A 16,460-nucleotide genomic window follows, 5' to 3' on the forward strand; every position below is an offset into this window, starting at 1 on the left:
TCTATGTAACTTCTGTCCTCTCTGCAGGGATCTGTGGATCTGGAGCTACAGGTTTCTGATCTGTAGTTTCTGGCCTCAGTTTACACCAAAGCCGTTATTGTTTTCTTATGCATTGTTTTCTGTCTGCTATCCTGTTCTTTATCCTCTGTAATCCACTCCAACAAACGAAGCAGCTTGCCGCCCTCCCAGAGCCTGGCTCTGTCAGACATTTTTGCCTAGTAAAAGGAAGTTTTCGTCCCCACTGCAGCCAAATGTTGCTTTAAGGGAATGCAAAGGAAATTTTGGATTTTTTGAACAGTTTTGTAGCATCCTCACTGTGTGCTATGAATTTGCACTATATAAATAAAATTAAAATTAAATAAATCAAAATGTCTAAGAGAGGATGTATACGTGTATTGTTCTATTTTGAATTCTTTTCATGTGGTATTTGATGTTTATTGTTGTTGCCTTGGGCTTTGGCAATTGTGTTTGTCACCTAAAAATAAATCTAAAAACTATTTTCTTTCCATCAAATTACAGTTTTAAAGGTCAATGACAAACTTAAACAGCAGAAATGTGCAGATATCAGGAGGTTCATTTAGAGGTTGTAATATATAAGAAAACAATAAACAAGGACATAAAATGAACACTTTTGCCAGTGAGTTTTTAATTCAGTGATTTAAGAGGAATACAGTGTTTGATGACTTCAAGGTGATCATTTTCACTGCTGCAGAGTTAAACACAGCTTTATTACACCACCATTTGTATTCAAGGCCTTCTCTCCTCTATTTCACCTCAAATATGTATATGTGTGAGACAAAAATGTAGTATAGACATCAGTTTCTTTCTATGGTTGCTGTGTGTGTAGAGGATAATAACCACCGCATGCACACAAACAGAAGCCCCATTAGCTGTAGCTTTGAGTGATGTGACAGACTCATCAGCAGCATTACATAGCCCTTAACAGTGAGGTAATAAAGGTAAACAAAGGCTTTGAAAATAGCCGTTATATGTGACATTATTGAAAATATGAAAAAAGAAAAATTTTTTTGCTTCAAAGGTGTTGCCACGTTTAGACACTTGACCAGAAAGTTGAGCACTGATAACGGAACAATGGCTTTGATACTTTCATATTCGATTTTTTGCATTTCGGTGTAACCAGAGCTCTTAAAGGTGATTAAGCACTTGAAGCTAATAACATGAAATTAGAAAATACATTTATTTATCATCAGAAAGAGAATTTTTTTGCCCATTAGTAATTACAGCATTATTATACAGGAAAGGGCGAAGGTGTCATTTGAGGTGCTTAATGCAAATTTTACCACAATTACAAAAACATAATTAATCTTGCCTCACAGCATCAAGAAAGATTCAAAACTTGTGATTGTTTCTTTTTTTATGAAGGTGGAGTGTTTAACCTTGCTACCAGCAACATTACAATAAGTACTGATCGATGCGTGTTGTATATTTAAGGTGATTAAATACTGCTAGTGGTTACAGTGAACTGCAAGTCACATTAACAGAGTGGTATTGTCATGTCAAAGCTTACGGGGTCACTTGAAAAAAGGGTCAGCACGATAAGGACATAAACAAGAAAAAAAAAATTTTTTTCTCTAAATGTCTGCCCAAAAAAAGCTGCAGCCATCCTCTCCAGTCCTTTCAGCAAAAAAGGAGTCCATTAACAAGTGATGCCACATCAGAAGTCCCCTATGGCCCAACATTACACAGCCAATACAGCCCACCTGCAGGTGATGAAACAGTGGATAAAGCTTCAATTCATGACAGACTTGTAAATCCACTTTAACAAGAAGAGCACGCTAGTACGCTGCTTTGTTTCTCTCAGGGAAGGTCAGAAGGTCACAGTTAAGTCCCAGAGGGAGTGTCTGGAGGTTGCTGCGGTAACGTCTCATCTATAGTGATCACTATCTCCTCGGATCTGTTGGAGCTCAGACAGTTGGTGTGATTCAGAGAAATGTAGCTCATTCCCACCAGCCTAGGCCTCTCGCCCAACTCACTCAGTTCATGCATGTTATTAGTGATGCAGCTGATCTCATTCTTGTTGCGGTTGGTAACTCTACGAGAGCCAAACATCCAATCTAAAAACAGACAAAAAGACAGTCATTGTGTTATGAAAGTCAGTGCAGACAGAAATTATCAAGAAATATACAGATTTTGCCAAGTATGGAAAATATGAAGCTGCATTCACCTAAGTGTCATGGACTTGGGTTTTGGCTTCTGTATTTTGTTTGGTTTTGTGATTCATACCTGTGTTTTCCTTTTCCGTGTCTCTATGTCTGTCTGTTTGCAGGTTTCATGTCTCTTTCAGTGGCTGCACAGGCGGTTAGCACTGCCGCCTTGCAGCTACAAGATCTCTGGTTCACATCCGGGCCTGGGCCTGGGATCTTTCTGCATGGAGTTTGCATGTTCTCCCTGTGCATGTGTGGGTTTTCTTCAGGTTCTCCAGCTTCCTCCCACAGTCCAAAAACATGCTGTGGTTAATTGGTAACTTGAAATTGTCTGTAGGTGTGAATGTGAGTGTGATTGTTTGTCTCTATATGTAGCTCTGTGATAGACCAGTGACCTGTCCAGGGTGTCCCCTGCCTTCACCCTAAGTCAGCTGGGATAGACTCCAACCACCCACAACCCTAATGAGGATTAAGCGGTGAATAGATCATGGATGGATAGATGGATGGATGATCTCTTTTCAGTGCTTCATGTTTTACTTTGAAATTGTTTTTCCTTGGGTGTTGCTTGTGTTTTGACTTCTGTTCATTGTCCTTCTTTTCCCTCCCTTTTGATTGCCTTTATTAGTTTCATTTCTTTGTGTCTTAAATGTCTGCCATTGGTGCCTGTATTTGGATTTGGGTTCTTAACTCACTGATCCAGGACATAAAGTGTTATACCTAAAGCTCTATTAACCTTATTTTAGATTTTCTACATAGTTTTTTTTTGTTTTTGTTTTTTTTGCCTTAACTGTTGCTAATAGGGACAACTGCCATAAAAAATTGTCACCATCTCTGCCAGGATTCAGAACCTCTTCCAGCTTCATAGTTTTGTATAGTCAATGCTCCAGCAGCAGCATGTACAGAATACAACAGAGCTGAGTACACCTCTGTGCAATATCACTTAAATATCAAATGATTTAAAATTGTCACCACTAAGTAATTTCAATATTTCTAAGTTTGAACAGTATTTCCTCTAATGTACAAACAAGTATATTGAAAATACAAGCTGCAAAGTAGGAAATCAATGCAGTTTAAACGAATGCACCTCTGATCAGAGACATACTTTTGTAAATGGTAAATTATAGTTTTTGATTTTTAGTACATTTAAAAAAATTAAAAAGAAAATGATTCATTCTTTTATGTTACGTTATGTTATCTTATCTAGAGTGTAAATTGATGGGGAAAGTGACTTTATTTTCCAGTTAAAATTATAGAATTAAGTGAATCGAATACTTTCTTCCTGTCTCTCTTCTTCTGATCTAACAGAATAAAACATTTTTCCTAAATCCCTAAATTATTGTTTTCCTTTCAAGTCCTATTTGCAGGAATTTCACAGGCAGAACTGCAGCACTCCAACTGTCCCCTTAGTAAAGCAATTAAGTCTTATTTCCACTACGACGATAGGTTCTGACAAGCCTTCACCCATGTGGCTTCAGGGGAGTGGAGGCATAAAGTGTGACCACATACATGCTGGACCATTCACAGGACCACAGCAAGCAAGCTGAGCATTTAGAACATTCACCGAACAAGGTTGCAAAGTGAATATGACAGAAAGTTATGATGGGTTCAGCCTCTGTAATTCCATTACAGGCAAAGCACCATAAAATTGTTTCTGGGGGAGATGTCTGCCGCACTGCAGCCCCATCATGTGTGGTGGAGCCTTTTTGAATGGGGACACATCAATCATTGTTCTGTCAGATGAAGAGCTGAGATTAAGCCTGAGTGTTGTGAGCATGAAGAGAAGGCAGACAGCAGAGCGGAATTCCTCAAAGCCAGAGTCCCCTCTTAAAAGGTGTATTCATACTACTGGTGCAAAGTGAACCAAAGTGATCTGGCAGAAAATGAGTGGGAGCCTGTTTGGATCTATCAAATGGCCAATGTACTAACATCCTATTAATCTTAAACTTGTGTCTTTTCATGATCTCTTTGTCATTGAGAATCTGGTGCAACAATGCAAGGGTAAGTGAGCTGGGTTTAAATCCAAAATAGCAGTGATCATTAACAACATTAATGAATTCAGCAACAGCTTAAACAGCACAAAATGATTCAAGTTTAAGTTAATGGTTGACATTTTACACATAAATATTTTTAGCATAATTCTGGTGTAATACAACCTGGATCTTTTTTCATTGTTTTGGCCATTATTTCTGGGATCATATGGGACCAAGGCCATAGTGCGACAAAAGAAAAACAAGACATCAGGCAATCACACAACCCAGCAGTTTATCAAGATTATCTCTAATCCAGAATATATGAAGGAGAACTAAACTTTTTCACACCTGAAATGTCAGTAACAATCGACTGCTGCACAGAAAACTGAATGTGCACATTTACGATGCATTCTACAGATCACAGGTGAAGCAAGAAATCAGTCTTTAAACTGTGATGGATGTTTATACATTTTTTGACTTTGCTTTTCCCTTCTTAAATAAGCTTGGCTAAGATGAAGATCTGTTGGCAACCTCTCAATGTCTAACTGCACTAGGACTCAGCGGTCAACTTGCAGGTTGCAATTTACAGACAGAAATGAGAGCCAAAACTATAAAAAAAAAATGCAATCCAAGTCATTATAAAACTGAAATACAGTATGTGTGTTCCCTATATTCATTCCAGTGGACATTTTCACCACAGCATGACTTTAACAGACTGGTTTGCTGTTTTTCAAATGTTGCACCATGTCAGAGGAGTGAAGCATCTTGCTTTGACCAGGAGACTAGACAGTGTATTTTTGACTTTCCCCTGGTGAGAAAGAAAACAGGCACAGAACACAGACTCTTCACATGTACACCTCAGTAAAATTCCCAGGAGCTTGTTGCCCTAACAACAAGTCATCTGCGTGTTTGTGCAAATGTGTATCTGTGAGTTTTCATATGAAGGTGGGAAGGTTGGGTGAGTTACAGAAAGCATCTGCTTTCTTTTCAGGATGACCAGAGGAGGGGGAAGAGCCTGGATGTACGCTACCAGTAAAAAGTTTGGACACATGTTCTCATTCAATGTTTTTTCCTTATTTTTACTACTTTATATATTGTAGCTACATACTGAAAACACCAAAACTATGAAGCAAAATATATGGAATTATGTACCAAACATGCAATTGTGAAATACCTCTAAATAAGTTTAATATTTTAAATTCTTCAAAATAGCCATCCTTTGCTTTGATTACTACTTTGCACACTCTTGACATTCTCTGGATGAACTTCATGAGGTAGTCACCTGAAATGGTTTCCACTTCACAGTTGTGCCTTGTCAAGGTTAATTTGTGGAATTTCTTGTCTTCTTAATGAGGTTGGGACCATCAGTTGTGTTGTGCAGAAGTCAGGTTGGAACACAGTTGACAGCCCTATTTGACAACTGTTAGAATCCATATTATGGCAAGAACCAATCAGCTTAGTGAAGAGAAATGACACTCCATCATTACTTTGAGAACTGAAGGTCAGTCAGTCCAGAAAATTGCTAAAATTTTGAATGTACCCCAAGTGCAATAAGAAAAACCATCAAGCTCTACAATGAAACTGGCTCACATGAGGACCACCCCAGGAAAGGAAGACCAAGCGTCTCCTCTGCTGCTGAGGATAAGTTCATCCGAGTCACCAGCCTCAGAAATCACAAGTTAACAGCACCTCAGATTAGAGCCCAGATAAATGCCACACAGAGTTCTAGTAGCAGACACATCTTTACACCAACTGATCAGAGGAGACTGCGCCAATTAGGCCTTTATGGTCAAACAGCTGCTAAGAAATCACTACTAAGGAAAAACAACAAGCAGAAAAGATTTGTTTGGGCCAAGAAACACAAGGAATGGACATCAGACCAGTGGAAATCTGTACTTTGTTCTGAAGAGTCCAAATTTCAGATCTTTGGGTCCACCCACCGTGACTTTGTGCGACGCAGAAAAGATGAACAGATTGTCTCTACATGCATGGTTTCCACTGTGAAGCATGGAGGAGGAGGTGTGATGGTGTGGGGATGCTTTGCTGGTGACACTTTTGGGGATTTATTCCAAATTGAAGGCACACTGAACCAGAATGGCTACCACAGCATCCTGCTGTGACATGCCATCCCATCCAGTTTGGTTTAGCTGGACCAAAATTTATTTTTTAACAGGACAGTGATCCTAAACACACCTCCAGGCTGTGTAAGGACTGTTTGACCAAGAGAGAGAGAGTGATGGAGTGCTGCATCAGATGACCTGGCCTCCACAGTTACCTGACCTAAACCCAATCCAGATGGTTTGGAATGAGATGGACCACAGAGTGAAGGAAAAAGGGCCAATAAGAGCTCAGCATCTCAGGGAACTTCTTCAAGACTGTTGGAAAACCATTTCAGGTGACTACCTCATGAAGCTCACGGAGAGAATGCCAAGAGTGTGAAAAGCAGTAATCAAAGCAAAGAATCTAAAATACAAAACATGTTTTGACTTGTTTCACACTTTTTTGTTTACTACATAATTCCATATGTGTTCATTCATAGTTTTGATGCCTTCAGTGAGAATCTACAATGTAAATAGTCATGAAAATAAAGAAAAACCATTCAATGAGAAGGTGTGTCCAAACCTTTGACTGATAGTGTAGATGTGGACATGGAGCAGTATCTTAGGAGGATGGAATTGTTTCTGCCAATCTTTGAATGAATTTGTCTGCATTTTGTTCAGAGTGCAATCATATTAGATAGTTCTGATGTACTCCAAGAGGCTTTGTCCCAGAGACAACCAGTTTAGGTATGCTGGCATTTGATTGGCTGAAAGGGTGGGTTCTACCTCAAGGTTCATGTCACATACAGTCATTGACACAGAGAAGACAAGAGTTGATCAGTGCACTGACAACAAGATATCAGGGCTGGCAGTCCATACCTCAAGCATGAGTGAAAATGTTGTCATTCGGTAGACCTACTTCCTTTTCTCTATTGCTTGCACTGCAGAGAACATCCATGCCAACACCTTCACATAAAATGAAAATGTGTTGTGTCTCTAACAATGTTGAAAGCAAGTCTACATCCTTGGGGAGAAGGGTAGGGGTCATGTCTCTGTGGCTAAGCTAAGTGCAGCAGACTATGACCCATGTGAGCTTTGTCTTTTACCTGGTTCACTGGTTTCACCTCCATCCCCTTCAGCAACGATTGACCTGCCTCCACCTGCATGCAGCGAGCAAGAGAAAAGGCATGTTTGAAACTCAGCACACAGATGCCCTCGGAGTCTCATAAAACCAAAAAGACCGCTCAGGAAGGCAGATACAGATGTCTTAAGAACACCAGCAGATATGTGTGATAATATGATTGAATAAGGTCAGACACAGTGAGGTAAATGCTCAAGAGCAGGCCTGTAACAGTATTGAAAACCGCACAGTAACAATCAAATCTATTTTCTGGTACACAAAATGCTGCTAAAGAAAACATTGGTAAATATGTATTGTGTTTCTAATAGAAAATGATATAATAAAAAGAGAAACCCATCAGGTTAGGTTATGAGGCTGAACACTGCTTGACCAGAGCTTTTAGGTGTGTGGTTATATAGCTACAGTATTTAACAGCTACATATAAACACATATGCTTCAGGGCACAATTCAACTTTAATAGTTTGATGTTGGTTAGTATTTGTTATAAACATCTAAAACTATAATGGTATTCCAGAAAGAATTTTCAATAAACCCAAATGTGTTATACTGCCTCACATCCCCAAATTCTACAATGATCTCTCCAAGAATTGTCTTGTTCTCAGTTTATGAGCAACCCTGAATCCAAAGGTTTTTTTTTAGTTTGATGGCTTGTTTTCTTCTAATGATCTGCTAATTTCTGTAAATTTGTCACAATTCCTAATGTGTTATATTTTTGTAACTCCACCCCTAAATTTGTTTCCATAAACTGGAAATCCAGTCAGATTTGGGAGTTGATGTTCCCATGCAACAACCTCTCAAAATATGATATATATTCGGTACCATAATACCCAAATTTGCTGTAAAATTCAGTACAATGATCATATTTGTTGGTACACCAACCTCTAACCACAATCTTGGTACCAACATCCAAAAATGAACTGCAGTGTACCAAATCCCACTTCTCACCCAGAACTGGTAGCTGTGTCACACTTTTAAAATGTATTGTGAATCTAAAATTGGCATTTTTTGATCACATCTTGCAAATTTCTTCTAAAACATACTGTGGATTTTGGAGAACTACAGGACCTGATAAGAAATGCAAGCTGTGAATACTGAATTGTAACCACCAAATGAATCCAAAAAGAATTTTAAATGCGACAGGAGAACCCAAGGTGAAACATTACTGATTGAAATCTTGTATTTTGATGTGAAAAGTGGACTATCAGGTCAAGTCAGCACTATGAGAGACTGTGTCCCAAAAATAGACTCATTGTTTCGTCCTTTCATTCATTATGTATCCTTCGCAGGAAGCTCTTCAAAAATAGAGAAACAGCAGACCTCTCCATTTCTCATACAGACACTTGCTGATAGTGTAGTTTGTCAGGACGTCTCCCTCACAAGGTCATCGTCCTGATATGAAGCCAAAGCTACTGTACATCTGCATTAAGATTATTTGGGATTCTGGAGGGGAAGCGATGACTAAATACAATCCACTGTTTACTGATTGTAGTCACCTGTCACATGTTGTACATATTATTAATAAAAAATCTGTCTGCTATTTCAGGGAGGCTCCAAGGCACTTTATTCATCTATAAATCAAAATGTTTGGATTCTTGTCAGTCTCAAGCAGCAGTAGTTCTGTTTATAGACTATAAAACATTTTTGTTAAAGGCTCCCTGAAATGGTTCCAGTCCAAAGTAGACAGGAAATGTCAGTCTCAGATGTGTACATGTGTATTCATTGATTGTTGTAAGAAAACATCTTAGTTAAAGTATATTTTTATCACCTTGTCTTCACAGTAATTCTTTCCTTTCGGCGTTGCTGAATGCACACCCACACACACACACACCCACACACACACATCATAGGGGTCACATACCGACAAAGTCATTAACCACATCTTTGACCAGGTGTCCAACTATCGCATACGCCACCGCCACCACCACCAGCGCGGCCATAACCAGGTACAGCACCGCTTTGGGCAGCGGCATGGAGTCTCGTGCCGGTGTCCGGTAGTTGGTGTACAGCAGGTCACTCTCCGAATAAGAGTACTGAAAGACGTGCTCCATGCCCGAGGTATGGTTGGAGTTGAGAGGCGGGTTACTCGCGCTCATCGCGCCGTCCGGCTGCAGAGATGTCACCATGGTGGTCGTTACAGCCTCTGCTTTGTCGATGCTGACCAAGCCTGTAGTTTTATTCATCAGAGGCAATATCTGTGAGAGAAAGTAGCTCCAGTCCTTTATGGCACTCGTGTTGCATAAAAACATTGTCTTCACTATGTACTCAGCACACGGAGGTTTGTAATTGCGGGGTCACCAAGGCGCAAAAATCCAGTGAAGACGCACCTGAGACACTAACAACACTCTCCAAACTCGCCGTCCTTGAAAGTAATGCGTGCGGGCCTGCACGAGCGCACGCGCGCGCGTGTATTTTATAATCCAACAGGTTCCTCAGATATCGAAGCTTCCGTCCGACAGCAGCTCATCAGTGCCTATGAAACTTACCCCTCTGGCACAACGCGCCATTCATTGACGGGCGGCGCGGTTTTTACGCACCAATAAAAAAGGAATTTAGTGCCTCCAATTTTTGGTTTATTTCCTAAAGTGAAATAAAAACAACGCAGTGTCACAGTACAACAGGCTGCGATGACATTCGCATGGAAAGAAACGTGTCAAAAAATCCTCTTGACCTTAAAAACATAAATCTTGGATGGAGCGGTAAAGAATCCGCGACTGTTAACAATCCGCTACTGTAGATCCGGTGTCCCCGTGGCTGACACTCTCATTTGATGCTGACAGTTTACACATTAAAAACGCGTCCTGTTCCTGCAGGATGGAGAGGGCGGTCAGATGAACCTGTTCTCTCTTCCTTTCGACTCCACGGTGCTCTGCAGGAGCCGCAGTCAGAGGTGAGTTCATGCCGGTTTCTTTATTAAGCTTCTGTCTGGTCTTTCAGACTGACTAGCTGGTTTCGCTCAATACTGATAAAACCCACCTGTGTCTGTTTATGTGATTTAAAATGAGCTCAACTGGGGTAAGATGTCTTTGTTTTCTGACGGGATCTTTCCTTTCAGTGCAGCTCAATTTAAATGACATCAAGCCTCCACAGAGGTTAAAACAAGACTTTGAAAATAAAACTGTCACAAAGACTAAACTGAAGGGGTGAAACAGTTAACTGATGTACTAACTCCACAATTGAAGCACTGAAGTATCACTAAAAATCCTAAAGTAACTGAAATATTATTTAGCTAAAGCAATTAATTCTAACCAATAAAAAGAGTGGGCAAATTCATATAAAGGATGCAACTCCAAATAAATCCCCAATGGAAAAGAAAAAAAAGGCAGGGACAAAGAAAGCTGAAGGACTGGAGAGTTGGTCCTATAATTCTTTCTGAGTTTGTCACTACAAACACTTTTCAAATGATAGTCACTTGATTAATAATGGAAAGACACTACAAATTTGATTTAGAGTTCCACAATATTCGCATATATCTATGCTTCATTCTCCATGCTTTTAAAGTTTTGTGTGGTGAACCTCAGTACCTGAGCAAGCAGAAACTATATGTTCAGTAAGATCAAGTGTGTTGTCTTTATTGGGATCAAAAAGATGCAGTGAATTTAGTGTGGTCACATTTGCTAATTAGCACTGAACACAAAGCAAAGCTTGTGTTGATGAGGATGCAGACCAACATACACTCCACTTCCTCAAGACACACGAAGCTCACTTTAGCCCTTAGCTCACCTGGACCAGGAAGAACACTGTCAGTTCTGTGGCTGGAATCAAGTTGTGGCACAGTGACATGGCTTTTGTTTGGTGAAAGAAAAGAGCAACACTCAACCCCAAGAACACCATCCTTATAGTGAAGAACTGTGGTGGGAATGTGATGCTATTGGGGTGTTTTTCAGCTCATGTTGTGGACAACCTTGTCAAAGTCAACAGGTTAATGGGAAGAGAGGATAATTTTAAGGTTGTAGAGGAAAACACCAGGCAGACTGCAGAAAAACGTACCTTGTGCAGCAGTGGACCCTCCAGCAAGCAAATGATCTGAAACATACAGTCAAAGTGATGAAAAAATGGTGAACAGAAAACAGTATCAATGATGAAGTGGCTCCACCAGAGTCCAGACCTGAATCCCATCAAGAATCTTTGAAGGAACTGAAGACCAAAGTAATGGTAAGCAATTTCCCCTCAGGGATCAAAAAGTATTTTAGATTCTGATTTTGACCCTGAAGCTTTTAACCTCAAAGACCTGGAGATCATCACGAAGAGGAGCAGAAAAAAATCCCTGCGGAGACAGAAATAAAGAAAGCTTGTTAGCTGAAAGTGATTCAGGTTCATCCTGGGTGCAACATGAATGTCTGAATCACATTTTATTCAATAGTTGTGGAGACATTTCATTCCAAGCTACTTCATGGTGGCAGTAAAGGAAAAACCAGTGTCACCAAAGTCATTGGACAATGTGTGACTATTCATCTGATAGCTAAATGAGGAGAAATAACATGGAGGTATTGTCAGTATTTATTAACAAAGCAAATGTGAAGGATTTCAGAGACGATAAGATTTTAACATGAAACACCCCAATTAAGAAAAGAAACAAGACCACATTGCCTGGATGGAGACACTGCCTGTGGTGGAAGTCTAAAAGGCAAGACAGGTTTATTTGTATAGCACGCTTTATACACAACGGCAGTCAAAACTGTTTTACGTAATGCATTAAAATGCTTTATTCAGTTCAATTCAATTCAATTTTATTTATATCGTGCCAATTACAGTTTAAATTGCCTCAAGAAGCTCTACTTAACCCATATGCCTGAACCCCCAGAGCATCTGCCTTATATGAAAGACAGACAGAATGGCAGAAGCCGACCTTTAACAGGGACTCAAGGAACACTGGCAGAAAAATGAATGAAAGTCTGACATTAAAAAAAAATGTGATGTAGGGATTTTGGGAAAGCAGAAGTGACAGAAAGAAATGAAAATTAAAATAATATCGTGCATCCATAGAGGGATAAAGATTTTCCTCCAAAGCTTCATTTGTTTACATATTTCAGTCTGAACCGAAGGTGTGGAATGATTGACTGACTTAAATCATAGATGTGCAGTTGGACATAGTTTTTCAAGCTACTTGGTAGGTAGGTTCTTATGTACTGTATCTTAAGAGAACTTGTCGCAATTGTTCCTTGGATTTAGTCTGTCTCCGTGCCTTCTGTCTCTTCATATTATGCAGTAATTATCTAGTCATGATGTTATCCATAAAACCAAGATCAGGGATGTATGAGGGTCAGACTATCTGTAGCAAGATTCCTTGTTCTTCTTGTGACTGAAAATAGTTCATGATTCTGGCTGTTTCTTTGGACTTGTCCTGCTGCACATTAATACCTCCCTGATGGATAATAATTTAAACATCTGGAAGCGCTTAAAGGCTTTGCACAGTACTGTATGTCTGTACGTAATCATCTGTGTCATACTTCACCAACTGCATGTTGCAATTTAAAGAATACGGTGTATATCAGAGCAGTAGGTTCCATTCATGTACAGGTGTCAGGTGACTGTGTTAGCTCTAAATACAGATTGGATGCTTTTTTTGTCTTACTACAAAAGGAGAACACTGTTGTTGTTTGGAAACCAAGTATGATGTTTTATTTTCTTTCATACAGTGTAGACAGTGAGCCAGTAGAAAGATATCTGCATACACTTGTGCTGTGATCTGTGTGCTGTCAGTTATCTCTGTGATACCCTGTACCTCGGTGGATCTGAGCTCTGTCTGTTTCTTCCTTCCTTCTCTTTTCCTGGGAAGATGAACCAGACTCAATTAAGATCACATCAGCCGTTCAAAGATCAGCTCAGAGGGAATGTATTGGGCTCACTGACCCTTAAATCAATCATGGCATGCAGTGAGCCACTGTGGACGCCACTGTGGCTGTCAGAGGTTTAGCTGTCACAAGTGAAAAGGACGTTTTTTTTTGTTTTCAGCATCAGGCATCAGCAGTCTCACAGTGGACGTCATCTTTGTGTAACTTCCCTTGTTTACTGCTGCAGTTATTATATATAATATTAGCGCAATGATATGATGAATCTGGATTAGATTGTGGGAACATTGCATCTTTCACTATGTGAGATGAGCAACCCCATCCCCAGAAAATTGCATTGCTATAAAATTAAACAACATTTTCAATTCCGTTTTGAGGGAGACATAATGTCCGCTGGAATGTGTTTGTGTTTGACGTATCACAGATATGTTTTACTGTCACTCCTTTTCAGCCACCCAATCATACAACAGTTTAGATGGGGTGGGTAACTCTGATAACCCAGAAAATGAAACTAAATCATAATATTTTACTTAACCTATCCATGTAGTTTTTGGATGCAAATCTAACCAAACAATGATTGAAAACAAAACTCAAGTGCAAGATTATTGGTCCTACTCATAGTGTGAACTGTGTGCTTTCCAGAATTCAACTTTATTCCAAAATGCAGAATGGAACTTTTCCCAGGGCCAAGGCAGGGGACACCCTGGACAGTTCACCAGTCTGTCGCAGGGCTACAGTGATCGTGACACCTTAAAATCTCACTTTGGGTGGCTGATACACGTCAGACTAAATTTTAAACCCTGACTGATGAATTGGTGATGTTTCAATATCTAAGGTAATCACAGAGAAGTGGCCCGAGACAAGCTGACCACAATATCCAAAATGACACCCAACAGCCAAACGAATTTCTGACACCCATCAGCCAAAACAACGGTATCTATATAGATCGTCATAAAAAAGTACCATCTTCTGAGCAGTGAAATTAAGTACCCATAGTATGGTTTGGGGGGCTATGTCCGCTTCAGGTCTCTCAGAGCTGCACGTTGTGCCTCAAAGTACCATTGCTAATGCACAATATTATACCCAATTGAGAACTGTGGGGGAATCCTGAACAGTCGCATCTTTACCAGTACACAACCAATCACCATGAAACAGCTCAGCTCTAGGGGTGTCTCTGAGTGGGGGAAGAAGCTTGCCTGGGCCATGAGACACCACCAATGGACTACTGAAGACTGGAAGAAGGTATTATGGACTGATGAATGAAAATTTGAAGCTTTGGTTCATCACGCAGGATTTTTGTACGTCATCAAGTAGGTGAAAGGATGGTTCCACAGTGTGTGACATCAACTGTCAAACATGGAGGAGGAAGTGTGATGGTCTGGGGCTGTTTTGCTGGATCCAGGTTTGGTGACTTGTATAGAATGAGAGGAACCCTGAACCTAAACATCTACCACAGCATTCTGCAGCAACATGCAGTACCCTCTGTTATGTTTCTAGTTGATCAGGGGTTCATCCTACAGCAAGATAATGACCCAAAACATAAGTCCAAGCTATGCCAGAACTTCCTTAGGAAAAAAGAACAAGATGGTAAACTTGAAAACATGGAGTGGCAGCACAGTCTCCAGACTTAAACCCCATGGGGCTGGTTTAGGATGAACTGGACAGAAGAGTGAAAGCAAATCAACCTACAAGTGTCACACATTTATGGGAACTTCTGCAACAGAGTTAGGAAGAACTTTCTGAAGAATATTTGATTTCCATTGTGGAAAGAATGCCACAAATGTGTTCAACTGTTATATCTGCCAAAGGTGGATACTTTGAAGAGTCAAAAGTTTAAAATACATTTTTTTTCTAAATCTTTTTTATTATGATTTAATTTGTTCCTTTTTTAATGCTTTAATATCAGAGTACAATGAGACATTGACATGTTCTATAACTTTTGACCGGTAGTGCATCTGCCCAAAACCAAGGGCTATGTGTCAATCTGGCTGCTGGGTGTACAGGTGAGATAAAAACACTCTTCAGATATGCCATTTGTAGTGAAACGAGGAGCCTGTCTCTAACTTTTCTTAAGGCAACATTCCGAGAATTACACTAAATAAAACAGTTTTTGGTATATACAAAGATTTGCTGAATATATTTAAGGGGCAATCCATGATGATGTTGTATTTGATTTTCCGCTGATGCTGTTAACTATTGTTGGACAACAATCGCAGCACAAACTACAGTTGAACCCAAACTTATGAACAGAATATTCCTATTAGGGGTATTCCAATTAAGTTTTGCATTAAGGACATCACTGATCACAATGTGTGTCCTCCACAGTCTAAAGTGATATTTTTTAGGTGTTCTTTGCTGGAGGGGTTGTGTCACTCTACTTTTCTCTTTAAAGTACTCCAAAGATGTTCTGTTCAATTCAAGCCAGGCAAGGTCATAGTTTTAACTTTGTTCTCCTTTAGAAACTCTTGTGCTCATTGTCATTCTTCAGAATTCCTCTTCTGCTTAGCTTCTGCTGACTCTGAGTCATGTGGTCCATCAGTATTTTGGTATATCCACTGACATTTATGACACTATCCATAAATGTCATCTCAACACCACAGCTCAGTTTAATCACACTGTCACTTCTCCACTGTCAGGATTATGCTTTCACTGTGGTCATCCTGGCCAGGTTCTAGTCAAATATGCTGGACTCCGTTTGAGCCCAACTAGTTTATGTTTGTCTCCTCTGACCAAAGAATGTTCTGCCAACATTCATCAGACTTCTTGTCATTTTCTTTAGAAAAATGTAATCTTGCTGTTTAGAATCAAAGAGGGCGCAAAGGTGTGTTTTTGGACATCGTCCAAAGAGGTTGACATGCTGCATTGTCCTTCTTACTGTCTGAATCGTCACAAAGACTCTGATTTCCATTGATAACCACCGTGCCAAGTCTGAAGCACCAGTCTGCCTGTTTGTCAGAGCTAGATTGTTCAAGTAGCATATTGTCTGTGGTGTTGTTTTAGAAGGAGAAAGAGGAGGTCCACTACAGCTCTGATTAGTGGTAACATGGTTCATTCTATACCCCTTTATTACTGCTGCAACTTAAATACGATACCGTTCAACTTAGAGATTATGTCATTTAGGGATAATACAATTCAGAATCATTTGGCTTTCAGGTTAACAGAAACTATACCTGAAAAGGGCAGTTTCTCTTTGAATGACTAATACCAAAAGCTGCACCTTTAAATTTAAATGATTTCAGAGGTCTGATGATGACTCAGGATTAAACTGATTGCAGAATACACCACAAATTATTAATTTGTAGTAAATGAATGAGCAATTCAAGTAGCAAGAGAAGACAAAAGCTATATGGAGCACT

At 39.8% G+C, this 16,460-nt stretch overlaps 1 protein-coding gene across 1 annotated transcript; it reads right to left on the reverse strand.

Annotated features, from left to right (window-relative positions):
* Positions 1 to 1,179: 1,179 nt before the first annotated feature.
* Positions 1,180 to 10,230, reverse strand: LOC118471701 (small integral membrane protein 44). The gene is made up of 3 exons (XM_035957665.2): positions 9,174 to 10,230; positions 7,281 to 7,334; positions 1,180 to 2,075 (listed from the first exon to the last, which is right to left on the reverse strand). The coding sequence occupies exons 1-3, from the start codon at positions 9,559 to 9,561 to the stop codon at positions 1,843 to 1,845; spliced, it is 675 nt and encodes a 224-aa protein (XP_035813558.2). The 5' UTR covers positions 9,562 to 10,230; the 3' UTR covers positions 1,180 to 1,842.
* Positions 10,231 to 16,460: the final 6,230 nt, after the last annotated feature.

The sequence above is a fragment of the Amphiprion ocellaris genome, chromosome 2 (assembly GCF_022539595.1).
Source record: "Amphiprion ocellaris isolate individual 3 ecotype Okinawa chromosome 2, ASM2253959v1, whole genome shotgun sequence".
NCBI lineage: Eukaryota > Metazoa > Chordata > Actinopteri > Pomacentridae > Amphiprion > Amphiprion ocellaris.